The 23,768-nt window shown below is 34.3% G+C and overlaps 2 protein-coding genes, 2 long non-coding RNA genes, 1 other non-coding gene and 1 pseudogene across 6 annotated transcripts; 5 read left to right on the top strand and 1 right to left on the bottom strand.

The window, feature by feature from the left end:
* The first annotated feature begins 247 nt into the window (after positions 1–247).
* LOC111465758 lies at positions 248–3,221 on the top strand. The gene is made up of 3 exons (XR_002714275.1): positions 248–463; positions 847–1,022; positions 1,518–3,221. It is a non-coding gene; the product is annotated as an uncharacterized LOC111465758 (long non-coding RNA).
* A 1,792-nt stretch (positions 3,222–5,013) lies between these two features.
* On the top strand, positions 5,014–6,163 carry LOC111465743. The gene is made up of 2 exons (XR_002714241.1): positions 5,014–5,478; positions 5,952–6,163. It is a non-coding gene; the product is annotated as an uncharacterized LOC111465743 (long non-coding RNA).
* Positions 6,164–6,824: 661 nt separating this feature from the next.
* On the bottom strand, positions 6,825–7,852 carry LOC111465714 (multiprotein-bridging factor 1c). 2 transcript variants are annotated; one of them, XR_002714232.1, is made up of 2 exons: positions 7,062–7,852; positions 6,825–6,866 (listed from the first exon to the last, which is right to left on the bottom strand). XR_002714232.1 is itself a non-coding variant. In XM_023110228.1 (1 exon), exon 1 carries the CDS (start codon positions 7,575–7,577, stop codon positions 7,140–7,142), a length of 438 nt encoding a protein of 145 aa, XP_022965996.1. In that variant the 5' UTR covers positions 7,578–7,852; the 3' UTR covers positions 6,953–7,139. The 2 variants fall into 2 exon arrangements, 1 of the variants encoding a protein (XP_022965996.1); XM_023110228.1 differs by lacking the exon at positions 6,825–6,866 and having other exon boundaries at positions 6,953–7,852.
* Positions 7,622–13,091, top strand: LOC111465328 (annotated as a pseudogene).
* A 3,136-nt stretch (positions 13,092–16,227) lies between these two features.
* Positions 16,228–21,984, top strand: LOC111465412 (ARF guanine-nucleotide exchange factor GNL2). The gene is made up of 3 exons (XM_023109772.1): positions 16,228–17,252; positions 17,477–17,908; positions 18,745–21,984. Exons 1-3 carry the CDS (start codon positions 16,633–16,635, stop codon positions 21,836–21,838), a joined length of 4,146 nt encoding a protein of 1,381 aa, XP_022965540.1. The 5' UTR covers positions 16,228–16,632; the 3' UTR covers positions 21,839–21,984.
* A 1,423-nt stretch (positions 21,985–23,407) lies between these two features.
* LOC111465809 lies at positions 23,408–23,543 on the top strand. Its single transcript, XR_002714301.1, has one exon. It is a non-coding gene; the product is annotated as a small nucleolar RNA Z247 (small nucleolar RNA).
* Positions 23,544–23,768: the final 225 nt, after the last annotated feature.

Here is a 23,768-nt window from a genome sequence, read left to right as displayed (position 1 = left end):
ATTGAAGATGATTGAAAGTGAGTCCCACATTGGTTAATTTAGTGGAACATCATGAATTTATAAGTGAGAATACTATCTTTTTTGTTATGGGTTACTCAAAGTAGACAATATCATTTAACTCACCCTAGAAAACTGTTATTTTTTCTAATATAATTTAAAATTTATGTTTAATAAAAGTCTAAAATGTAAATTTATAATAATTTTAAAAAATAAAATATATAATTTTAAAATTGAGCACATCGACAAAGGAGCGTGGCAAGCGGGAGTTCCGGACATGTTACAGGGGGAGGGGATTCGATAATGGCTATGGGATTGCAGTTTACCGCCGCGCCGACGCTCGCTGTCAGACCTGAAATTCTCAGTGCTAGGGTTGGAAACAGGCTCGAGGCTTAAGTGCGCTCTCCATTTCATGGCAGCCTAGGGAAGAAGACGTATTCGTAATCGTTGCGTTCATGACACAACTGTAAGTTTCTTCTCTTTCTTGATGATCTCATTTTATTCGGCCTATCGTGCATCTCGGAGACCAATTTGAATGAACTATTGCAAATTTGTTATTCTGCGCAGTATATTTTTCAATTTGATTCTGTCGTATTTAGACGGTGATGTGGATGCTTCAACATTTAGGCTTCAGATTGTTGGAATTTGAATCATATATGTGCGTTGTGGTAGGAGGAAAATGATGGAAGCTAATTTTCTTAGAACATTCTATTTTGAAACTTTGGCGTAACCATAGGGCCAAATTTGTATTTGAAGGAAAAACCAATATGATTTTCAAAAGAAGATTTGTGTAATCATGCGTGGAGTAGTGAGTAGGTCATAATATCATTAGCATTTTCTTGTAAACAGGGCGTAGACCTGCTGTATTCTGTATAGTTTAGAGCTTTGAAGTGTTAAAAACGCCACCATTTGCCATGGGCTTCTGAAAAAGACCAAGATGAAGAATTGAAGGAAGAGGAAGAAGAACATCGATTCTAAAAACGAAGAGGTTGGCAAGCCAGAGATGTTTAGTTGTTGAATGCCAAGTTAAGTATCTTTTATTGAGATATTGTCTATTTTGACTTGTTACGTATAGTTGTAAGTGATTTGCCCACCCCTAGTACATATGTTCTGTTTTGGCCGGTTACGTATTGCTGTTTGCCTCACAATTTTAAAACCCGTCGAAATGTTTGGCATGTTACGTATTGCCATAAGTGATTTGCTCACCCCTAGCAGATATTGTTTGTTTTGGCTTGTTACGTATTGGCGTCAGCCTCACGATTTTAAAACGTGTTTTTCAGAGTTACGCAACAGAACTGGTACTCATCCAGATATTGTCTTCTTTTGGTTTTCCCTTTCGATTTTTCCCTCAAAGTTTTGGGCTTCCTCATTACGCGTAGAGAGGTTTTCATACTCTTATAAGAAATGTTTCGTTCTTCTCCCTAACCGATGTGAGATATCACGGAAAATGACTATATTTTGGTTGATATTTCTTAGTTCCCTTTGAAATCTGAAACTCTTTCCACGTGATTTGGTTGCAGGCTGTTACTATTTGTGTACTATATACCAAAGAACTAAAGTCACTTATGAACAACAAGTACAGAATTGCAGTTGGAGTTTCGTGCCTGTTGGACATGAGGTAGAAACTTTCTCCACTTCATTTGCTGCAAATCGGTAAGCTTTTGTAAACATTTCTGTTAGCGTTAGTTTGCTTCATTTTTGGTCACACAAAAATGATGATATCCTCAATTCAACGGCTTTCAAAAACTTATTCCAATTGGTCATAGGGGTAAATAAACTATGATGAATTCCACATATCAGCCACTTCAGCTGCTTTCTTCTGTGTCATCTCAAACAGAGAGGGGAATCTGTATTTTAGGACCAAACCTTTGTCTCGAATCTAATAATTCCATAACTTTAGAATATGTATAACAGTCTAAGTCCACCGCTTTCAGATACTGTTTACTTAAGCTTGTTATGTATCCCCGTTAGTCTCATGGTTTTATAACGCGTTTGTTAGATAGAGGTTTCCACACCCTTATAAGGATGCTTCGTTCCCCTCTCCAATCGATGTGAGACCTCACAGCATGTATCATAGAATATGTGTAACAGTCCAAGTCCACCGCTAGTAGATACTGTCCACTTTGACTTGTTACGTATCGCCATCAGTCTCACGGTTTTACAATACGTCTGTTAAGGAGAGATTTCCACACCCTTATAAGATCCAAATTTGAGTTTGTGCTCTTTTATGCCAATGGATAACAAAAAAAAAAAAGTATCTCTCTCTAACACTGTATGAAGATAAAGCAGGAAGAACTTCATAACTTTTTAATCCATACATATAATTTTTCTATATCTATGATTATCTAGATCGTGCTAGTATCATTGATAACCATTTGAACCTACTCTTGGGATATTAAATTTTTGATAGATGACTATCATGACTTGAACTCATTTCTTCCTTATCGACCGCTAGGTCGATCCAGGATGAACGGGGCCTCTTATCTTACATGTTGGAACTATTCTAGCAAATTCACTGGCTCGTGAAAAGGGCCCACATCAATTATTGAGTGGGAGTATCTGATCCTCCACAATCAGATGATGTGTAAAGCAGAACCTTTTGATGTGGAAAAGTTTTGTCACAATCCGCCAATCTCGAAAGCACCTAAAAAAAATAAAAAATAAAAAACTATAGTTTTGATCTTCTGATTTGTATTTAAATTGTGGAAGATACTGATATATCCTAGAATGGCAACATCATCATGTTTATAATGTGATTAACAAATCTTTTGCTCTTTTAAATTCTTGAATTTCCATACTTCTTGCAGTCTGCAGATATGGCCTCCAATGGCAGCCTTAGCGTTGTGGTTTCCACATCTCCTAAACACGACAATAGAGATGCCGAAACTACGAGGTCCAGTTCGCCGAAAGGCCAGTGTTTGTGCTCGCCCACGATGCACCAAGGCTCCTTTAGGTGTAGGCTTCATCGTTCGACATCGTCGGCGTGGATGAAACGATCGAAATCAATGCCTGCCAACAAGCCTGTGGCTTCTCTGTCTCCCAGAGAAACTCTTGGATCTTCCTAATGGTATGCTCATGAAGCAAAATACATGTAACATGCCTTAAGCTTATGTCCTTATTCTCTAAAGTTGTGGAGAAAGAAATAAGGGTTTTAATTTATCTCAACTTTATATGAAATGGAACTATATAATACGTTTGTGTGCTCGTGCGCAAGCGTTTATCTATGTTTTGTTCTTTGCTCGATAACTCATCGTTCTTGTTGCAGATTTGGCATGTAGAGTAGACTGATCTTCTTCATCCGTATATATTACTGTTGAGATCTTAGGTAACAGGACACTTGATCTAGATCATTAACTAGATCAACGGTCTGAAACCGTTACGTTCGGCTTCTTAGTTCCAAGATTAGTTCGTTTGTGCACCTTTTTTTTTCCCCTTCTTTTAGAAGACATGGATTTTCAGCTAAACTTTGCTTGCATAAACGGTTGAATTTTTCGTCTCTCTATCAACTTTGACTTTTGAATCTTTCACAAATCTAGCTTCTAGAAGACTAATGTGAGATTCTACGTCGGTTGGAGAGGGGAACGAAACATTCCTTATAAGAGTGTGAAAACTTCTTCCTAGTAGACGCATTTTAAAACCGTGGAGCTGACGACGATACGTAACAAGTCAAAGCGGATAATATCTGTTAGTAGTGGGCTTGAGGTGCTACAAATGATATCAGAGCCAGATATGGTGTGTTAGCGAGAATGCTAGGCCCCAAGGGGGGAAAATTGTGAGACCCCACATCGGATGGAAAGGGGAACGAAACATTCCTTACAAGAGTGTGGAAACCTCTCTTGTAGATGCATTTTAAAACCGTGAGGTTGATGACGATACGTAACGGAATAAAGCAGACAATATCTACTGCAGTGGGTTTAGGTTATTACAACGGAGGTGTCTTTTTATGAACATATTGAGAAGAAAAAGCAAATAGCCATGGCCTACCCCTTTAGAATAAGGGTGAGAATTGAGTTTAGGTGGTTAGATTATATTTCTATCTCTTTTAATTGTCAACCTTATTGGTTATTATCTTTCAATTATTGCAGCTCCTTACACATTCTTTGTCAAACCCAAAATTTGTCTGGTTTTTTGTCTGCTAATTTTATCTTTCGTCTCAATTTTAGTTCTCTTTTTTTATTTTTTATTTTCTTTTGAATATCGGAAGAATCAGGCGAGGTTGGTGTTTTTTTAATTTATTTTGTCGAAGTTAAGACCTCTTTTTCGTGTTGTTGTGAGCCAATGGATAAGGTCTATAATGATGAATAGAGATATCTATTTAATAAAAGAGATAAAGGAGGGAGTGGAGAAAGATTTCTTCCCGTTAGATAAATGGGGCTAAAGACGAGGATTATATTTTTCGTTCCCCATCCTCGACTTACCCCATCCCCATCTTGCTTTAAAAGAGACTTTTTTAAGTTTCGTATATTTTCAAGGATGAGGAAAACTTTTAATATTCCATTCTAAAGGTTCGAACTTGCTAATATCTTCTTTTATTTATTTGATTTGTGGTATTTTCTTAAATTTTAAAAATATGTTATTAGATCTTGTCGTTATAATTTAGGCTATTTAAATATATTTTTTAGACTCTTTTGAAAGAATATTGAAACTTTTAATGTATTTCCAAGACTATATAAAATTAAATATTTTTATTAATTTAGTCAAATACCCATTAAAAATTGACTATTATATATAGAGAGAAGGTAAGTTGACTACAAATTACGTAGAATTTAATTCATCTCATAACTTCCAAATAAAAACAAACATTTTGTTTTCTTTCTCCATTTCTAAAACTTATATCGTTGAAAATTTGTAATTTTGGTCTAAAAACAACAATTAAATTATAAATTTAATTATTTTAAAAAATTATAAATTTCATTTCTATAATCTCATGAGAATTTATAAATAGCCATTATTGTATATAAAACTCTCCTAAATAGTAAATACTAATATTTTTTAAAAAAATTGTACTATCTAAATAATAAATTTGTAATTTAATAAATAAATAAAATTAAAATACGGAACTTCAGGCCACGAGGCAGCCTCTCAAATTGCCCGTCGCCTTCCCACGTTAAGTCGCAATCGTAAGCGTGTCCAAGTCAACGAGCCGCCAACTCAGTCAAATTCGCGTTTTTGACTCGTCCAAATTCGCGTCCTGTTTCCTGGAAAAATCCCCAATTTTGTTAGTATAAAACCCTAATTTTCAATCTGAAAATCCAAATCAACTCCAATTTGAGGTTCTCTGTTATTTCCGATCTTCTTCTTATTCGAGAGAAGATAAATTTTGTTAACATTTTTCAGAGATTCTTCGCTTCCACTCGAGAATGATGAGTCCGATGAAGCTAACCGCCGTTCCGATCGTCGGTTTCGTGTTCTTGCTTCTTCTGAAATTGGCTTACAGTCACTCCCACGATATTTCCCCGGCGGCGGGTCCTTCGAGCGACGGTGAGTTTTCCGGCGAGTTCTGTCGTTGATTTTTCGTTAGACTAAAAATTTGGTGGATTTGGGTAAATTTTCGATTTAAAAAATTACAATTTAATTTCAGATTTGAAATTTAGTTTTGAATTTACTTTCGATTAAATTTTTTTAGTTGTTTTAGAATTATTCATAAAATTAAGATGAACACCCTCTCCACAAACCCCTCAAACAAAAGCATGCCTCTATAATCTAGGCTCGATTCCTTTAAAAATTTTATTCATTTTTTACTGAGTTCTAGAGGCTTTACCAATGGACCAAGAAAGAGAGTATCTTTTTTATAAATTGTTTATAAACTCGGGATCATTTCCAATAACTATAACGGATCATAAAAATAGAATTCAGAATTAAATTAAAAATTTTAAATTAAATTATAATAACCAAATTGAAATTTAATCTAAATTAAGGATTGAATTACAATTTATTATTGTTTGTTGTTGCAGGCGCTGCAATTGACCAAGGAATTGCTTACGTTCTTCTTATGGTTGCTCTCGCGGTTACCTACATTTTCCATTGATAATTCTTACGGCGTTTGGATATGTAAATTTTAGTTTCTTTTGTAGTTTTTTCTCCGTTTATTGGTGAAGAAATTGCTATTACAATATTTAAAATTCATTATTCTTTATTTACTTATAAATATAATTTGCTTTGTTAATTTGGGGATAATATAAGTTTATAGGGTACCAATAATTAAATCTGGTGGAATTACAAGAACGAGCTTTGAATTCAATTTTGGTTTAAATCTCAAAATTATTAACTTTGGTATAAAAATTATTATTAATTTATAGAGAAATCAAAATTTTTAATTTTTTTTTATGGATGATATAAACTTTAAATCAATTGAGTTATTGAATTATGTTGGTGGATACAAGTCCCACGTTCCCTAATTTAGGAAATGATCATGAGTTTATAATTAAATTACATTGGTGTGAGTCCTTTTGGAGAAGCCTAAAGCAAAATCATGAGAGCTTATAGCAAGGTGGACAATATCATATCATTTGGAGAGAATGGTATCAGAATCATGTCCTAAATTTAGCCCTGTCATTATAATCCTTAAATGTTCGAACAAAAAACTAAAAAAGAAGTATAGGAAAAATGACTAAAACTGCAAAAGAAAAAGAGTTGAGTCCCACAACACCACATCAGCTAATTTAAGTATTTCACACATCACCTATGTGAAGAGCAAAATCACTAGAGTTTATACACTCATAGCTAATCTAGCCACCCTACAACTACCTACCGGCTTCAAAATATATAATAATAATAATAATTAATATATAATAATAATAATAATAATAATAATTTGTGGATTTTGACATAAACACGATGAAATTAATCATTTAAACTTCTGCCACGTGTTACAATCTAATTAATCAAATTAATTGTAATTTTAATCATAGAGCTGCTATACATTTTAATATTTTAATATTATTATTTTGAAAAATTGAGAGATTGAAATTGGAGTTTTCGACTATGGGAATAAGAAGTAATTTAAATGTAAATTATTACAAATAAAAAGCCCATTTCCCATCTCAGCCCAATTTTCTTCTAATTATCCCAAACGGATCACCGTTACAAAACTAACGGTTCATTTTAATTACATGAAACCGCCATTGGAACAGCTTCCGAAATCACTTGCCAGATTTGCCTCGAAGCTTGACGCCCAAGACCTTCTCCATCTTAGCCAAAACGGCCTGATTCGGCACAGCCTTTCCATTCTCATACTCCTGCACCACCTGAGTCCGCTCGTTAATCTGCTTCGCAAGTTCAGCTTGGCTCATCTTCTTCTCCAGCCGCGCCTTCTGAATCGCATGCCTCACCTCCGTCGGTACCCGGTCGAGCGCCGCTGGCTCGGTTCCTTCCTCGAGCTTTCTCGCGTTCACCGGCGCTGCCGTGGCTTTCTTGTTCGAACCGGCGTCGAACTTCTTCACGGTCAGGACGGGCGCGCCGGATCGAATCGCTTGGTTCACGGCCTTTGGATCGCGAAGGTCCTGCGCCTTTGGCTTGGACTTGTGGAGCACTACAGGCTCCCAATCTTGAGATATGGCTCCGGGGAATCGGCTCGGCATTGGTAGATGAGAAAATGATCGATCGATTAGAAATTGATTAGTAAATGGAAGGATCTATGATGGAGTATGGAGAGATTTTGATCGATTTTGTTTTGAATGTCTATTGGATTGGGGCTTTTGGATTTTATAGCGGAGTTCTTCTCTGGAAAGTTCTATCTCGCTTTGGAGTGCTTGCTGTTTCTCGAACGTTCTTGAGGTTTCTATTTGGAAGACGATGACGTGGCACCTCGTTTGTTTATATTCGTCGGGTCTTTTTTTGGTGGGAATGAGATGCGTGCGTGGCAAGGATTGTAATTATTATAAATTTAAAAGTTTCTTTAATAAATATGAAAATTATTATAAATGAATTGTAATTATTTTTTTAATCGAGTCAATTTTTAAAAAACCGAGTATTCAAGAGAAACAAAAAAGAAACTCGGAAATAAAAGTTAAAATAGAAAGGCTAAAAATGTAATTTACGCCATATTTCAGTATAAATTATAAATTGATTATTCACGGAATTGCAATCGTTTTGGCGCCATTTTCAACCATTGCAATTTACGTTTACAATGCTCTCTCCTGTTCTAGCGAAGTTTCCACAATTTCATCGCGAAAAACGCGAAATCTTTGTTAACTTTCTTCCTAAAATCTCCGTTCGATAACAGAAGTTCCGAGCGGTGCCTCCTCCATTAGCCTGCGGTTCACTCGCTTTCCGGCGAAACAAAACTTTGTCGGTTTCGAGCAGTCGGCTATCCAAACCACCGCGGATTCCTCCCAGGAGATCAAGGAACCGACGCTCCACTGGAGAAGGTGTCTTGGAAGATTTTTCCGGCGATGGAGAAGAATAGAGGCTCTTCTCTCTTTTCGAGCATCATGCACAAATTTGTGAGAGTAGACGATAAACGCAAGGCGGATGAGAGGTAATGTTGAAGCTAAACTAACTAAGCCAATGCGTTTTTGGATTTCTAGTCGATGATAGACTACATTCTGTGTTCTCCATTCGTATCTTGTAGAATACTGTTTCTGTAACATTTTTGCATCGCCGTCTCTAGTTTTTGGAAAAATCAAATGCATTATAGACATGCTTTTCAATTTCGTAGATCGTTCTATGATTGAATTGCATTTTATTATGTCTTAGTGAATCCTGTAGAGACGAGGTTAAAAAATATTCATCTCAAAACGAGGTTCGGAAAGTTTCTTCTTAGTTACCTTGCATTTCTGGCGAGATTAGATCCAAAAGAAATTCCGAAACTAGAGATAGCTTCTATACATCACGGTAAACTCAACGTTGCAAATTTAAACGGACGTTGAACACCTGTCTTGAATATTGAAAGCGACGATGACCTTGTTGGACTAGAAACACCAGGCATGCGACCTTCTGTATCCCGTTCGAAGAGATCTCAATAGGTTTATCTTGAGGATTGGTAAAACTACCAAAACAGCTAAACTCCTTCATTACAAAATGAACTTGGCCAATATTCTCAATGAAGTTTCTGATGCAACCAGCAAACCTCTCAAATCAAAGATTCTAATGGTAGAAGGGCTGGCTATCCTCTTTATAATGATAAAACACTATATGTACCACCTGATGTGCTGAAGAAAATGTGTCAGTGGTTAGTTTATATTGTCCAACAGTATCATTGCATGAATTAGCTCCTGAAATTGATATATGTCTTTACTCTGAATAATTGTCGATTTCATTTTACCTGCTAAATTAGTGTATCTCCACAATTTGCAACCATATGAATTATTAATATCATTTGTACAAAGGTTAATTTGGAACTGTAATCTAAATGAGTTTTGTTATCCAGGATTTGGTTTTAATCGTTGAAATGATAATAAGTTTTAATCCATTTTGGATCCATTGGAAGCAGGGATGAAAAGGAAGAAAGAAGAAAATGGTGAATATGAATCTAGGAATAGGAATAGTAGTCTTCACCTTTTTAATGGACGACACTTTCTCCAAATTCAGGAATCGTTCTTGACTTTTGATTGAGATCTATATTTTCTGTGCTTTCTTCTAAGTACATGCACTGATAGATTAATAAGGTACAAAACATATTTTTCTCTATCTTAGTCACGATCCTCCCTCTTATACTTTGGTTATACTCCTAGGAGACTTTGCTTTGGTTGGTGGATGCTTTTCAATGTGTAATTGTACACTACCTTTATTTCATAAATCTAAGATTATGAAATCTCTTTTGCACATTTCAGGGCAAGTTCTATGAGCTTTATGAACAAGATGCTGAAATCGGTCTCAAGGAGCTTGACTGGAAAATGACATTAAGTGGCGTTGGGAAATGCAGGCAGGTTAGATAAAATTCTTCGACTTGTTTTTACCAGTCTATCTATTTCTTCATCTTTTAAGTTATGCATATATCAATGATATCCCAAAAGCTCGTTGCATGAGAGTAAGGATGTTGAGAACTCTGTCGTTTTGTTGATGATGTATCTGAAGTATAGAGAGAGCAAAGGGGACCAAACAGAAAATGAGTGAACCAGGGACATTATAGCTTAATAAAAACCTTCATGCAAATTTACTTCAGCATGATGTTTGTGTGCTATTTATTTTGAGCATGTAAGGTGAGGCTAACACTTTTCTGTGACAATCTGTACGAAGATGTAAAGTTGGGCGAATTGAGCAGTTGGGATCTTCGGATCAAACAAAAACCAGAGGTGCAAATTCTGTAAGTATGTTACTTCAGATAATATACGGATATTGATTCTGCATATTTATTGGTCGCAAATTTATGGCTGCCAGTGATATATTGTTTTTTTCCTTCATACTCATGCATATATCCAAGCCGTGTGTTTAGATATATATCAAGACGATTTAATCTGGATTTGTAAAATTTTCAAAAGACAGGACTTCCATTGCGCTTCTGTTCTTATTTCTGTATATTCTGCATCTGGTTGTTATAGCAATTTAATTTTGGACTTGCAAACTGTGGGTTGCAGGTGATCCCTAGGAAATTGGTACAGATTGTCACTCAATCAACCATGGCTAACGGAGACATTGGACCTGATTCAGCTAATTTGCTTGCCATCGAAGAGGTATTAGAAATGGATTCAATTTTCTTATGTATTTATTTTTTGGAATTGTTGGAAAAATGACTATTGTGGTTCTAAATAACTTAAATTGTCCTTTTCTCTTTCAGTTTTGGGTTCGAGGCTCATTTATTTCTCTTATCTGTTCTTTTTCAAAATTATAAAAGTTCTCAGTTTTTGAGAAGTTCACAGTTAATCAGCAGTTTGAGGGATCTATTCCGGGGAATTAACATATTAAATCTCATTTTGGACTAGGAAAGTACTACTAGATGTGATGATGCTGAAAATAAAAATATCATGATAAAGATACATTGACAGTATGCTTCATTGGAATTCTTCTCTAGGAGTGCAATGGGCTGGATAATAATTCAATTGCATATGGGTTTGCTTCTATTGATTGGGTTTCTTTAAATTATTGGACTGGTTGTATCAAAGATGATGCTTCCTGTGCTTCTCTGGGCACTCTCTTGATGCAATTAGGCAATTCAAATTGTCCATTTTTGCATCTGTTATTTGCTTTTGCAAATATGATAGTAATATGCACATTTGTGGTTTCTCTAGGTGTCTCCAAAGGAAATAATATATGAATCTCGTGGTGAGTCTTTCCTCTCCACCTCGGACTTTAGGTTTTCATTTGATGATCGATATATTTATCTTTTGAAAAATTTACCTCAACTTCCACAATTTAATTGTTTGCTGGACTATCTAAAGAAACACATAAAATTCTCAAGAAGTACTTGCCAACTGATTGGTTCTTTTTGTGTCTTTATAATAGAAAACTTATTTTGAAGAGTGAAAAGGTCGACTTTTTTCTTTTTATTTATTACATGTGTCATACACGTCTTTCCTCTTTTTCTACTGTCAAATTCCTAGTGGTTAGTGTTCACTTGTACTAACTACTTATTCAATTATTAATTACTGCAATTCTATTATACATTGTTCTAAAATCATGAGATTTAAATTGAACGTGATTGACTTTTAGTGAACTGAAATGCATATTATATATGTTTTGATGTAATTGCTTTGTATTGACCATTGATTTCTTGAGCATCTCTTATTTTCTTGTTCACGACAAGGGAGTTGTTTGGAAGTGGGTTGAAAAATAGCCTTGGTTTCACCATGTTTGAGCTATATAATGGTTATATTCTCCACGTTCTTATTCTACTCATCCTGCAGGTTCCACTGCTCTAGAATCCACCTCAGGGTCAAAACTTTTAAAGGCTCCTTAAATTTGTGGAATCATACAAACGAAAGCACATTCCATGATGACATTGTTCTATGTGCTCTTGGAGGGCTTATTAATCACATGTCAAGTCTGATGGTAAATATGATTCTCTGTAACACTTATGTTTGTCTTATCATATAAATGTTGCGATTAATGACATCCACTTCTAAACCGACCCGAACTGATAAATAACGATCCATGTTGTCTTTATACTCAAAAAGTACTTTCCTTGTTGCATGCTCAGAAACAGCTTCAGTTCTTCAACACGCTACTCAAGATTCTCTTGTTATTCCTCTTGAACTTGGCCGTGGAACTGGCGCGTTCAATGGCTATGCCATTGCCTATGCATGCTGTAAGTATCCCTTTTGATTCGTCTCCTTGACGATTATTCTTGAGCATAAAATTTTCGACCGTACCAGTAATTTCTTTCTAGTTTATATGTTTACTAGATTATAGATAGAAGAAATATATTTGGCAGTTGATTTGGTCTTGAGCGTTTACTAATAAACTGTGGTGATATTTTATTTTTTTGTTTTAAAATCAAGTTCATTGTTTTTTTTTTTTTTTTTTTATTCACATCATCTGCTTCTTGGAGGTATTAAAAAGGCGATATGATTAGAAAAAGAAAAGAAAAGAAGTTTGCTCATTTATTTAGAACTCCTATTATCTAAGATGCTTATTTGAATTAAGTTTGAAACAACAATATTTAGATATATCCACTTTTTGTTCAATATTTTATCAATTTTTCTTATCTAGGAGTAATTTAAAAATATTTATGAAAAGTCATTTTGAAAAGTATGTAATAAAGTTCAAGATGTTTTTCTGAAAGTTTTGAACATTTAAGACATGTCATTGAAAAGTTGTATAAACTCGAAATTAACTTTATCTATAAATTGTTTCATCAGGTGCTTCCCCATCTCATTGAAAAGGTGAACACTGGTTTTTCTAGACCGCCTTCGCCCTGGAGCGTGCCCCGAGAGATACGGGCTGCAAATAGCAACAGTGGCTGGAATTTCAGGACGAGCAGTTGAAGCAGCTTCAAGAAAACCATCAGAGAGAACTTCAGATTGAGCGAACGACGATTGGAGTTTCGACTCTTCATGAAGAGTGGTTGAAAACTCTGATCAGTCTCCGAGTTTCAAGGTAACAATCTTTGCGATAATGATGCTTTTTATACATTATTTCGTTTATGGTATAAGCTTAAGAGATCATATTATTCCCAGCTTAGTATAAGCTTTGATGATTTTGTGGTATTATTTTAAGTCCTTTAATCTGTGGGCGCTTATATTTTGTACAGAAAAAACTGGCAGGCTAATTATTAGCTTGATCTCGATCCAACACAAAATAATCAAAATAATAAAAAAACACGCACACACAAGCACACTTTTTATGGCCGGGAGGCTATATTGTCAATTTAGATTAGAGCATGCGTTTAGAAACTATATTTATTTACTAAAATAGAATAATGCTAATATCATTTCTTTTTTCTTTTTTGTTTTTACTAATAAGTGTTTTATATAAGCATTTTATTAATTTTTGGCTATTAGATAGTCAAACATAGTTTTTAAAACCTTTATGAGAAGTAAGGATATATTGCAGCTTTAATAAAAGTACTTTTGAAACCAAAGACAGTTAAAATATTATTTTTCTATACTTCAGCGTTTAATAATTTATTTATTTATTAGTTTTTAAAATTATTAAAATGTTTTTGAAATGGTAAGTAAATTTATTCTGAAAATCCAAGTTTTTAGATATAAAAAAAAAATATATTGACAAGATTGTTGATAATTCTTTATTTTTAACTCCTAAAAATCGAAAACTAATTTGTATTGGGAACCAAGTTTTAAATATAAAATACTTGTTCAACAATTTGGGAATTTTTTAGTTTTTGAAATTATTTATAAAATTATATGTACGTTTGTTTGAAAAACCTAATTTGTAAGAATAAATATAGTTATCTAAAATCCATCTTACTTCTTGAAACTTCATTTTTAATTATATTCGTTTTCATTCTCTAGTTGTTTTCTTGGGTTATTTTAACTTATTTTCTATAGGTTAAATTAATTAAAAAAAAATCTCTAAACTAACTTTTTTTGTTTTTAATGAAAAAAAAAATACTCTTTTAACTTAGTTTTAATAATGTTCTAACTTTTTAAAAAATTCAAAAATATTCTTAATGTTAATATTATATTTTTAAAATATTTATGAAATTTCATGAATAATATTAACATTTTTAACTTTTATCCACTAAGGTGTGTTTTCAAAACATTAAAAAGTTCATTAAGTGCAAAGTTTTAAGAGTACTTTTATTGATTTAGTTTATAAAATAAAATTAAACAATAAAAAATATATTTTTGCTAAACCATATGTAACGAATTTTAAAGATTAAAATGAAGAAATAAAACTGACAGTTCAGAAAATAAAATAGCGGTTGTTCTAAAAACAAGAAGAATTTCACAAATTTTAAAGACTTATGAAGAAAAATAAAGCTGGAAGTTCATAAAATAAAATAGGAGTTTAACTACAAACAATTACAATTTCACAAATTTTAAAGACTGAAATGAAAAAATAAATCTAGAAGTTCAGAAAATGAAATAGGAGTTGAACTAAAAACAAAAATAATTTCACAAATTTTAAAGATTGAAATGAAGAAATGCTGGATGTTCAGAAAATAAAATAAGAGTTGAACTAAAAAGAATTTCATAAATTTTAAAGGCTGAAATGAAGAAATAAAGCTTTTAAAGATTAAAATTGGAGCTGAACTTGGAGATGAACTAAGAACAAGAAAATTTTCACAAATTTTAAATATTAAAATGAAAAAATGAAACTAGAAGTTCAGAAAATGAAATAGGAGTTGACTAAAAACAAGAAAAATCTCACAAATATTAAAAATCAAAATGAAGAAATAAAATAGGAGTCGAACTAAAAATAGAAGAAATTTATAAATTTTAAAGATCAAAGCTGCAAGTTTAGAAAATAAAATAAGAGTTGAACTAAAACAAAAAGGAATTTCAAAAGTTTTAATGACCAAAATGATGAAGTTGAAAGGGAAGTTCAAAGTTGAACTAAAACCAAGAAAAAATTTCATAAATAAAGTGGAAGTTTAAAAAGTAAAATAGTAGTTAAACTAAAATAAGAATTTTACAAATTTTAAAGATTAAAATGAAGAAATAATATTAAAAGTTCAGAAAATAAAATAAGAGTTGAACTAAGAAGAAGAAATTCAAGTTTTAAAGATTAAAATGAAGAAGTAAAATTTGAAGTTCAAAATAAAAGAATTGAACCAAAAACAGTAAAAATTTCACAAATTTTAAAGATTGAAGTGAAGAAATAAGTGTTAAAGATTAAAAATGAAGAAATAAAAGCTGGAGTTGAACTAAGAATAAATTTCTTCAAAGAAAGTTACGATCATATTAGTTAGTTGTAATGTCGTTAGTATTGTGCCAAATTAGTTATCATAAATTCTAAATTCTAAAAAATTACTACCTTTTGATGTAAATAAAATTATAAGAAAATATTTTAAAGTCAGCTCCCAAACAAAACATTTTCGACTGGGACGGTCAATGTTTACTTGTTTCGTAAAGAGAAAAAGAAAAATATAAACAGTTAAAAATGTGAGGAAAATGAGAAGAGAAGAGGACAAACCTTCGTTTGAGAATTATTTGGCGAAAGCATGGCCATAGCTGTTTAAACCGTCAGCCGAGAGGAAACAAAATTGAACAAATCTGGAGAACTACGTGTCATTTGAATATTTTTACTAATTATCAAATAAAAAATTGAAACTATTTCTAAAATCACTGTGGTATCAACCAATCATGCATTGATACTTCCCTAGTAAGTTTTAGATATAAGTTGAAAATATTTTTTCGTTTCATAGAAGCTAGAGAATAACATAAAAAAGGAAGCCTTGCAAAAAATAAATTTTATTTTAAAATATCATTTTAGTCTAATTCATACTCTAATCTTTATATTTTGAATGAATTTCAAATTTAACCTCTAATTTATTGTTAAACTTTTTTTCTAAAAAAAGAAAAGAAAAGGTCTTAATTAGCGATCTATAAAATATTTGAGAAACATATTTTGAAATTATTATAATTAATAAAGCAGAAAACTCACTTCAAATTAATAATAAAAGACAATATTCCAACAAGTTATTATCCAGGAACAAAAAAAAATACTAAAAATATTTTTTGTTTTAAATAACAATTTAACTAGTAAACTATCATTTATAATAATTTAGTTCATATACTACTAGTTAGTAACAATTCAATCTATAAACTTTAATAGAAACAAATAATTTTTCTAAATTATATTATAAATATAATATCAAAATAATATTTTGTTTTATTATATTATTATTTTCTTTTTTTTTTCTTTTTTTTTTTTTGTAATCAGTCATCAACCTTAAAGAAAATGAAAACAATAGAAATTTGATACTTAGAAGAGAAGGGAAGAGAACTAACCTTGGAAAATGAAGTGGCGAGAAAGCTTATCCTTTGACTGATTCAACCGTGGACGAGATATATAAATCATACCAGGGGAGAGAGAGAGAGGGAGCGAGCGAGAGTGGCACACGCAGAGCCTCACTGTCGGGCGACCAAAAATACACCATAATAACTGAACAAATCTGGAGATTTTAATGGTAATAGAATCATTCCAATCTTCAATTTCAGCCATTAACATTCCCTCCACCAACTTAAATCCGTTTTAAAAAAATGCCCCGATTCCAAGACCTTCATTTTCTTCACTTCCATCATCGTCCTCCCCAATCCCTTCCATTTCCAAACCAATTTTTTCATTCTCATGGAGAAGCGATTCTCACGCCATGAAGATGGAAAAGAATCCTCAAAATCCAAGCGAAGAGAGCTAGGCCTCTCCTGCATGTTAAACACCGAAGTCGGCGCCGTCCTCGCCGTCATCCGCCGTCCACCGTCGGAACTAAACGCGCCGTACATGTGCACCGCCGACGACACTTACGATTCGTCTATCCAACAATCCTTAAAATCCCTTCGAGCTTTAATATTTCAACCACAGCAAAAATGGCGAACCATCGACCCATCCATCTACATTTCTCCGATCCTCGACGTGATACAGAGCGACGACATTCCGGCGGCCGCCACCGGCGTCGCTCTCTCGGCCTTGCTGAAAATAATAAAGGTCGAAATCTTCGAGGAGAAGACTCCAGGAGCCAAAGATGCAATCAATTTAATCGTATTAGGCATCACTAATTGCAAACTGGAAAAAACTGACGTCGTAACCGAAGACGCCGTGATGATGAAGATTTTGCAGGTTCTTGCCGGATTAATGAACCACAGAGCTTCGTATCTGTTGAACGATCAATCAGTTTGTACCATTGTAAACACGTGCTTCAATGTGGTTCAACAATCAGCTAGCAGAGGGGATTTGCTGCAACGGACGGCAAGGTACGCTCAAATCTCTTTTTTTAGATCAACCTGCAGAAGTGAACATTCCAATAATGATGTTAAAAGAAATTTAATTATATTAATATTTGAACTCCAAAATCATTACTGTTAGAAAAGGTTGAACATAACAAAAATTTATTAAATATTTTAAGAAAAATCAAAACGGGAAGGGAAGGAAGTAGTATATGTAATTGAACCATTTAATTACCTGAAAACTTGAACAGGTACACGATGAACGAGCTGATACAGATCATATTCTCGAGATTGCCTGAAATAGAGTTTAGAGATGGGGAGGATTCAGAATCAGATACAGAAGATGCAGATTTAGGGGGGAGTATGGATTCAGGGTATGGAATAAGGTGTGTGATCGATGTGTTTCATTTTCTGTGTTCGTTGTTGAATGTGGTGGAAACGGCGGAAATGGTGGATGGGTTGGGATCCAGGACGGCGGATGAGGATGTTCAGCTGTTTGCATTGGTTTTGATAAATTCAGCGGTGGGATTAAGTGGAGATGCGATAGGGAAGCATCCCAAGTTGTTGAGAATGATTCAGGATGATCTGTTTCACCATCTTATTCACTATGGGGCCCGTTCTAATCCCCTGGTCTTGTCCATGATCTGCAGTACAGTTTTGAATATCTATCACTTCCTTCGCAGGTATTGTTTATATTATATATATCATAGAGAGTAAAAGAATTATAGTGCAGTTTTTTTCTCTTTATTACTATTTTTTTTAACTTCCACAAGACTAGATGAAATAATATATTAGATCATCTCACACCTTAATATAAAATTTAGAAAAATTAAATTTTTTTCACCCATGCTCACTTCTGGTATTTATGTTAAATTTTCATTAATTGATTTATTTTTTTAAAATTAATTAATTATCACTAAATTTTCATCAATATTAAACTTAATTAAAAAAAATCTACATCATAATATTTTAATTAACATTAATAGTGAAAATTCAATAAGATTTAGGAACTAAAAGGAAACTAAACTCAAATAAGAATGTAACATCTTAAAACACCGTAAATAAATTAAAATTAAATTAAAAGGCAAAAGTCTAACATTTTAAAGCCTAATTACTGAATGAAAAGAACCAAAAAAAACGGTAGTTTTCCCTAAAATTCTTAATCAAACCAAACCTAAGCAATGAGTAGTCACCATTGAGCAAAATCACCAATAGAATTTAGGTTGTACAAATCTAAATAAACCAAACCTAAGCATCTTGACACCAATAAATATTGTTACTTATTTAGAGACCAAAATACCAAATTAGAAGTGATGGAACAGAATGCTATTTCCTAGGCTTTAAGAGAATTAGCCATCTTGATTTATCATGCAATATTTCCAAGCCAACCTGAATTCAATGGTCGAAATTTCTAACTTCATTTCTAGAAAGAAATTTTGTGCAATTATATTCTATGGGTAGAGGGGGGGAAACCCAAACTAGAAGTAATGTTTTTGGTTTTTTCTCATTCTCTTGGCAGGTTTGTTCGACTTCAATTAGAAGCTTTCTTTATCTACGTGGTGTTGAGATTAGCATCGTTTGGAAACTCAACTCAAATCCAAGAAGTTGCACTTGAAGGCATCATCAACTTCTGCAGGCAGTCCTCTTTCATTCTAGAATTCTATGTAAACTACGACTGTGATCCCTTTCGTTCGAATTTGTTCGAGGAGATCGGGAAGCTGCTATGTAAGCTCTCATTTCCCATGGGAAGCCCCTTAACCACTTTACAGATCCAAGCTTTCGAGGGATTAGTAATTATGATTCACAACATTGCAGAAAAACTTGAAAAGGAAGAAAGTTCTGGTGGCAGTTCAAGGGTATATCCTGCTCAAATCAATGTGTATAGACCTTTTTGGGAAGAAAAATCCAAAGATGACTTACAGTACGAGAATTGGCTTGATTATATCAGAGTAAGAAAGGCACAGAAAAAAAAGGTATTGATTGCTGGTCACCATTTCAATCGAGATGAAAAGAAAGGTTTAGCGTATTTGAAGCTGTGTCAATTGGTTTCTGACCCTCCAGACCCGAAGGCTTATGCTTTCTTTTTTCGGTACACTAATGGATTGGACAAACAGCTCATTGGTGAATATCTTGGTGATCCTGATCAGTTTCATGTAAGAGTTTTAGCAGAGTTTACAGACACCTTTGATTTTACAAGCATGATTTTAGACACAGCTCTTCGAACTTACCTCGAGACGTTTCGCTTGCCGGGAGAGGCACAAAAGATTCATCGCATATTAGAGGCATTCTCAGAGAGATTTTATATACTACAATCTTCAAATACCTTTGCGAGTAAGGACACAGTATTTGTACTTTGCTATTCTTTAATCATGCTGAATACTGATCAACATAATCCACAAGTGAAGAAAAAGATGACAGAAGATGAGTTCATCAGGAACAACAGAGAAATTAACGCAGGGAAAGATCTTCCTAGAGATTATTTATCTGAGCTTTTTCATTCGATTTCGAATCATGCAATTATTCTCTCACCACAGTCAGGTTTGCAATTTGATATGAACCCCAGCAAATGGGTTGAGTTGATGAATAGGTCCAAGATTATACAACCGTTCATGTTGTGTGATTTTGATCATCGCTTAGGCAGAGACATGTTTGCCTGCGTTGCTGGTCCTTCAGTTGCATCTCTTGCAGCTTTCTTTGAGCATGCAGATGAAGATGAGATGCTAAATGAATGCATTGAAGGACTGTTCTCTATTGCTAAGATAACACAGTATGGATTGGAGGACACTCTTGATGAACTGCTAGCCATATTTTCTAAATACACCACTCTATTGAACCCTTACGCATCTACCGAAGAAACACTTTTTGCATTTAGTCATGATTTGAAGCCAAAACTTGCCACTCTAGCAGTTTTCACGATTGCAAACAACTTTGGAGACTCGATTCGAGGGGGTTGGAGAAACATTGTTGATTGCCTACTAAAACTCAAACGACTTAAACTACTTCCCCAATCTGTTATTGACTTCGAAGTAGCTTCCACTACATCAAATGATATGGCAAAGTCAGATTCAGGTGTAATTTTCCCTTCTCAAGATCCTAAATTTGGCACCCAGCAATCTTCTGGCATGGCCGGTAGATTTTCGCAATTTTTATCACTTGATAGTATGGAAGATTCCTTATCTCTAAACTTAAATGAATTTGAACAAAATTTGAAGTTTATTAAGCAATGTCGAATTGGGAGCATCTTTAGCAGCAGTTCCAGCTTACATGATGAGGCTCTGCTCAATCTTGGGCGATCTTTAATATTTGCCGCTGCTGGAAAAGGACAAAAGTTTAGCACCCCAGTTGAAGAAGAAGAAACAGTCGGATTCTGTTGGGATCTAATCACAACAATGTCCTTGGCTAATGTATACCGGTTTCAGGTTTTCTGGCCTAGCTTCCATGAGTATCTACAAACAGTTGTTCAATTTCCTCTTTTCTCTGCCATCCCATTTGCAGAAAAGGCTGTTTTAGGACTTTTCAAGGTATGTCTTAAGCTCCTTTCCACTTACCAACCTGAGAAACATCCTGAGGAACTCATCTTCAAGTCCATAAATTTAATGTGGATGCTTGATAAAGAGATTCTTGATACTTGCTTTGAGTCGATAACACAATCAGTAAGCAAGATTATAATCGAGTACCCAGCAAACCTCCAAACCGCAATTGGTTGGAAGTCTCTCCTTCATTTGTTGTCAGCCACTGGTCGACATCCTGAAACTTATGAGCAAGGAGTCGAAACTTTGATCATGTTGATGTCTGATGGGACGCATATTACGCGCACAAACTATACCTTCTGCATAGAATGCGCCTTTAGTTATGTTGCACTCAAGAATAGCCCGTTGGATAAGAACTTGAGAATTTTAGATTTATTGTCAGATTCTGTAAATTTCTTGGTCCAATGGTACAGGAATTACTGTGCAGAATCAGGGAACAGTTATAGTGTAGCAAGCAATGCAAGTAGCTCCTCAGTAGAGGACAAAGGTTTAGGATCTAATTTTGCCTTGACTTTATTTATCAAACTGGGCGAAGCACTCCGAAAAACAAGCTTAGCTAGAAGAGAAGAGATACGAAACCATGCCGTCATATCCCTCAAGAAAAGCTTTATGTTGGCAGAAGAACTGGATTTCACCTCAACCAACTGTATCAACTTTTTTAACCTTGTAGTTTTTGCAATGGTAGATGATTTGCATGAAAAAATGTTGGAGTACTCGAGAAGAGATAATGCAAAAAGAGAGGCAAGAAGCATGGAGGGGACTCTAAAGATTTCAATGGACCTCTTGACAGATGTTTACTTGCTATTCCTGAAACAAATATCAGAAAGTTCAGGGTTCCGAACATTTTGGCTTGGGATATTGAGAAGAATGGATACTTGTATGAAGGCTGACCTTGGCAGTTATGGTGAATCAAGTTTGAAAGATTTAGTCCCGGAATTATTGAGAAAAATAATCACAAAGATGCGAGAAAAAGAGATATTGATGAAGAAAGAAGGCGATGATCTATGGGAAATAACGTACATCCAAATCCAATGGATTGCCCCTGCCATCAAAGAGGAGCTTTTTCCAGAAGAAAGCTTTTGAACAGGACACATATAACTTGTAGAATCGTAGATTAACTTCAACAACGGATAAGTTTCCGTTTTCTCCCTCTTAGAAGATAATCGGAGGATTTTTTTCTACCTTTTATATAGATTGAAGATGGCAACAAATTAAGTTTTATCGAAATGTTTTCCTACTATTTTATTAATTCATCTCGAGATTAGAGTGATCAGTTAGAAAATGTAATGACAAATAGCGAAATGATTTTATGAACACTAATCATCAGATAAGTAAGCATCATAAGGCAGAAAAGGATTTCCATAGGAGTTCCCGAAACAAATTTCTAGAAATGATTGTTATACTTAATGTCATTTCTGGATATGAATATTCCAAAAGGAATTTACTCTGAGGCAAAAAGGAAAATGAGAGTAATGTAAGTGAAGAGACGTACATTACTCTTCATGTACAGTTTCTTCCATCACGATGTTCTAGTATAAGAGCTCAAACGATCTTACAGAGGAAGTCTGATATGCAGGCGGTTAAATTTTTATCTAACACATTCTTTGATATTTTTATCTGTATTTTATAAGATTCAAAGGATACAAACATAGATACAATGTGTACTTCTAAAATAACAACGAAACATGAAAGAATATCAAGATATGTCACAAAATTCGATAAAAATATTACTGATATGAGCACATGTTATACTAAAAACGAATATTAGAGATTAACTAAGAAATGTGAGATTTCTATCGATTAATTCAATTAAACTTATGAGTTTAATTGAAAGGATACAAACATAGATACAATGTGTACTTCTAAAATAACAACGAAACATAAAAGAATATCAAGATATGTCACAAAATTCGATAAAAATATTACTGATATGAACACATGTTATGTTAGAATTGGTCAATCCATTAGAATAGCTTGAAGTTGGTCATGCCATAAGAATAGGCTTACTTCGTTAGTTTCCTATGAAATCGGATCTATTAGTTAATCTTTTGCCAATATAAATAGAATATGTCCTCAATAGTGTGAGGTACAGTTTTGCATAAACTTGATATGGTATCAGAGCTCAAATAAGATCCACGAGATCCATAGCCTCTGCTGTTAAACATGTCAATCCCAATCAACACAATGTCTTCTCCGTCGATCAGTCAGGTGATTAGTGTTAAGCTTACACAAGAAAATTATCTACTGTGGTCTACCCAAATCCTTCCCTACTTGCGTAGCCAAAACCTTGTTGGTTTTGTGGATGGATCCATGCCTGCACCAAGCCAGACGATCGCCGTTGAACCAAGTGAAGAAACAGGGAATCGCAAAATTATCATCAACCCTGAGTTCACAGTCTGGTACCCCCAGGACCAGCTGGTACTCAGCCTCATCAACTCATCAGTCACTGAGGAGGTTCTCAGCACGATGGTTGGAATCACCACTGCACGAGAAGCCTGGATTACGCTGGAGCGACAATTTGCTTCCACATCTCGAGCAAGAGCAATGCAGATCCGTATGGAACTCTCTACTATCCAGAAAAAGGACATGACAATTGCTGACTACTTTCGTAAAGTAAAACATCTTGGTGATACACTTGCTGCCATTGGCAAGCGAATAGAGGATGAAGAACTCATCGCCTACATGCTGCAAGGACTTGGTCCAGATTATGATCCTCTAGTCACAAGCATTACAACCAGAACAGATGTATACACTGTCAGCGACGTGTATGCTCACATGCTGAGCTATGAGATGCGGCACTTGCGTAAGGGTACATTTGAGCAACTTTCATCTGCTAACAATGTCAATAGGATATCCATTCGTGGAGGTGCCAATGGAGGTCGAGGTAGTCGCGGTCGTAGTCGTCAGTTAAATAGTGGTCATGGACAATCAAGGCGTACTGTGAACAATCCTGGACGTCAACCATCAAAGACACAAAGCAGCTCAGGCATTGTCTGTCAGATTTGTGGTAAGC

The sequence above is a fragment of the Cucurbita maxima genome, unplaced genomic scaffold, assembly GCF_002738345.1.
Source record: "Cucurbita maxima cultivar Rimu unplaced genomic scaffold, Cmax_1.0 Cma_Scf00029, whole genome shotgun sequence".
NCBI lineage: Eukaryota > Viridiplantae > Streptophyta > Magnoliopsida > Cucurbitales > Cucurbitaceae > Cucurbita > Cucurbita maxima.
Note: the sequence above shows the minus strand (reverse complement) of the source record. Positions and strands in the feature narration are given on the sequence as shown.

Coding starts and splice junctions, on each gene's coding strand:
- LOC111465412 (XM_023109772.1), top strand. CDS start 16,633: ATGGAGAAGCGATTCTCACGCCATGAAGATGGAAAAGAATCCTCAAAA. Junction 17,253..17,476: donor TTGCTGCAACGGACGGCAAG/GTACGCTCAAAT, acceptor AAACTTGAACAG/GTACACGATGAACGAGCTGA. Junction 17,909..18,744: donor ATCTATCACTTCCTTCGCAG/GTATTGTTTATA, acceptor TTCTCTTGGCAG/GTTTGTTCGACTTCAATTAG.
- LOC111465714 (XM_023110228.1), bottom strand. CDS start 7,577: ATGCCGAGCCGATTCCCCGGAGCCATATCTCAAGATTGGGAGCCTGTA.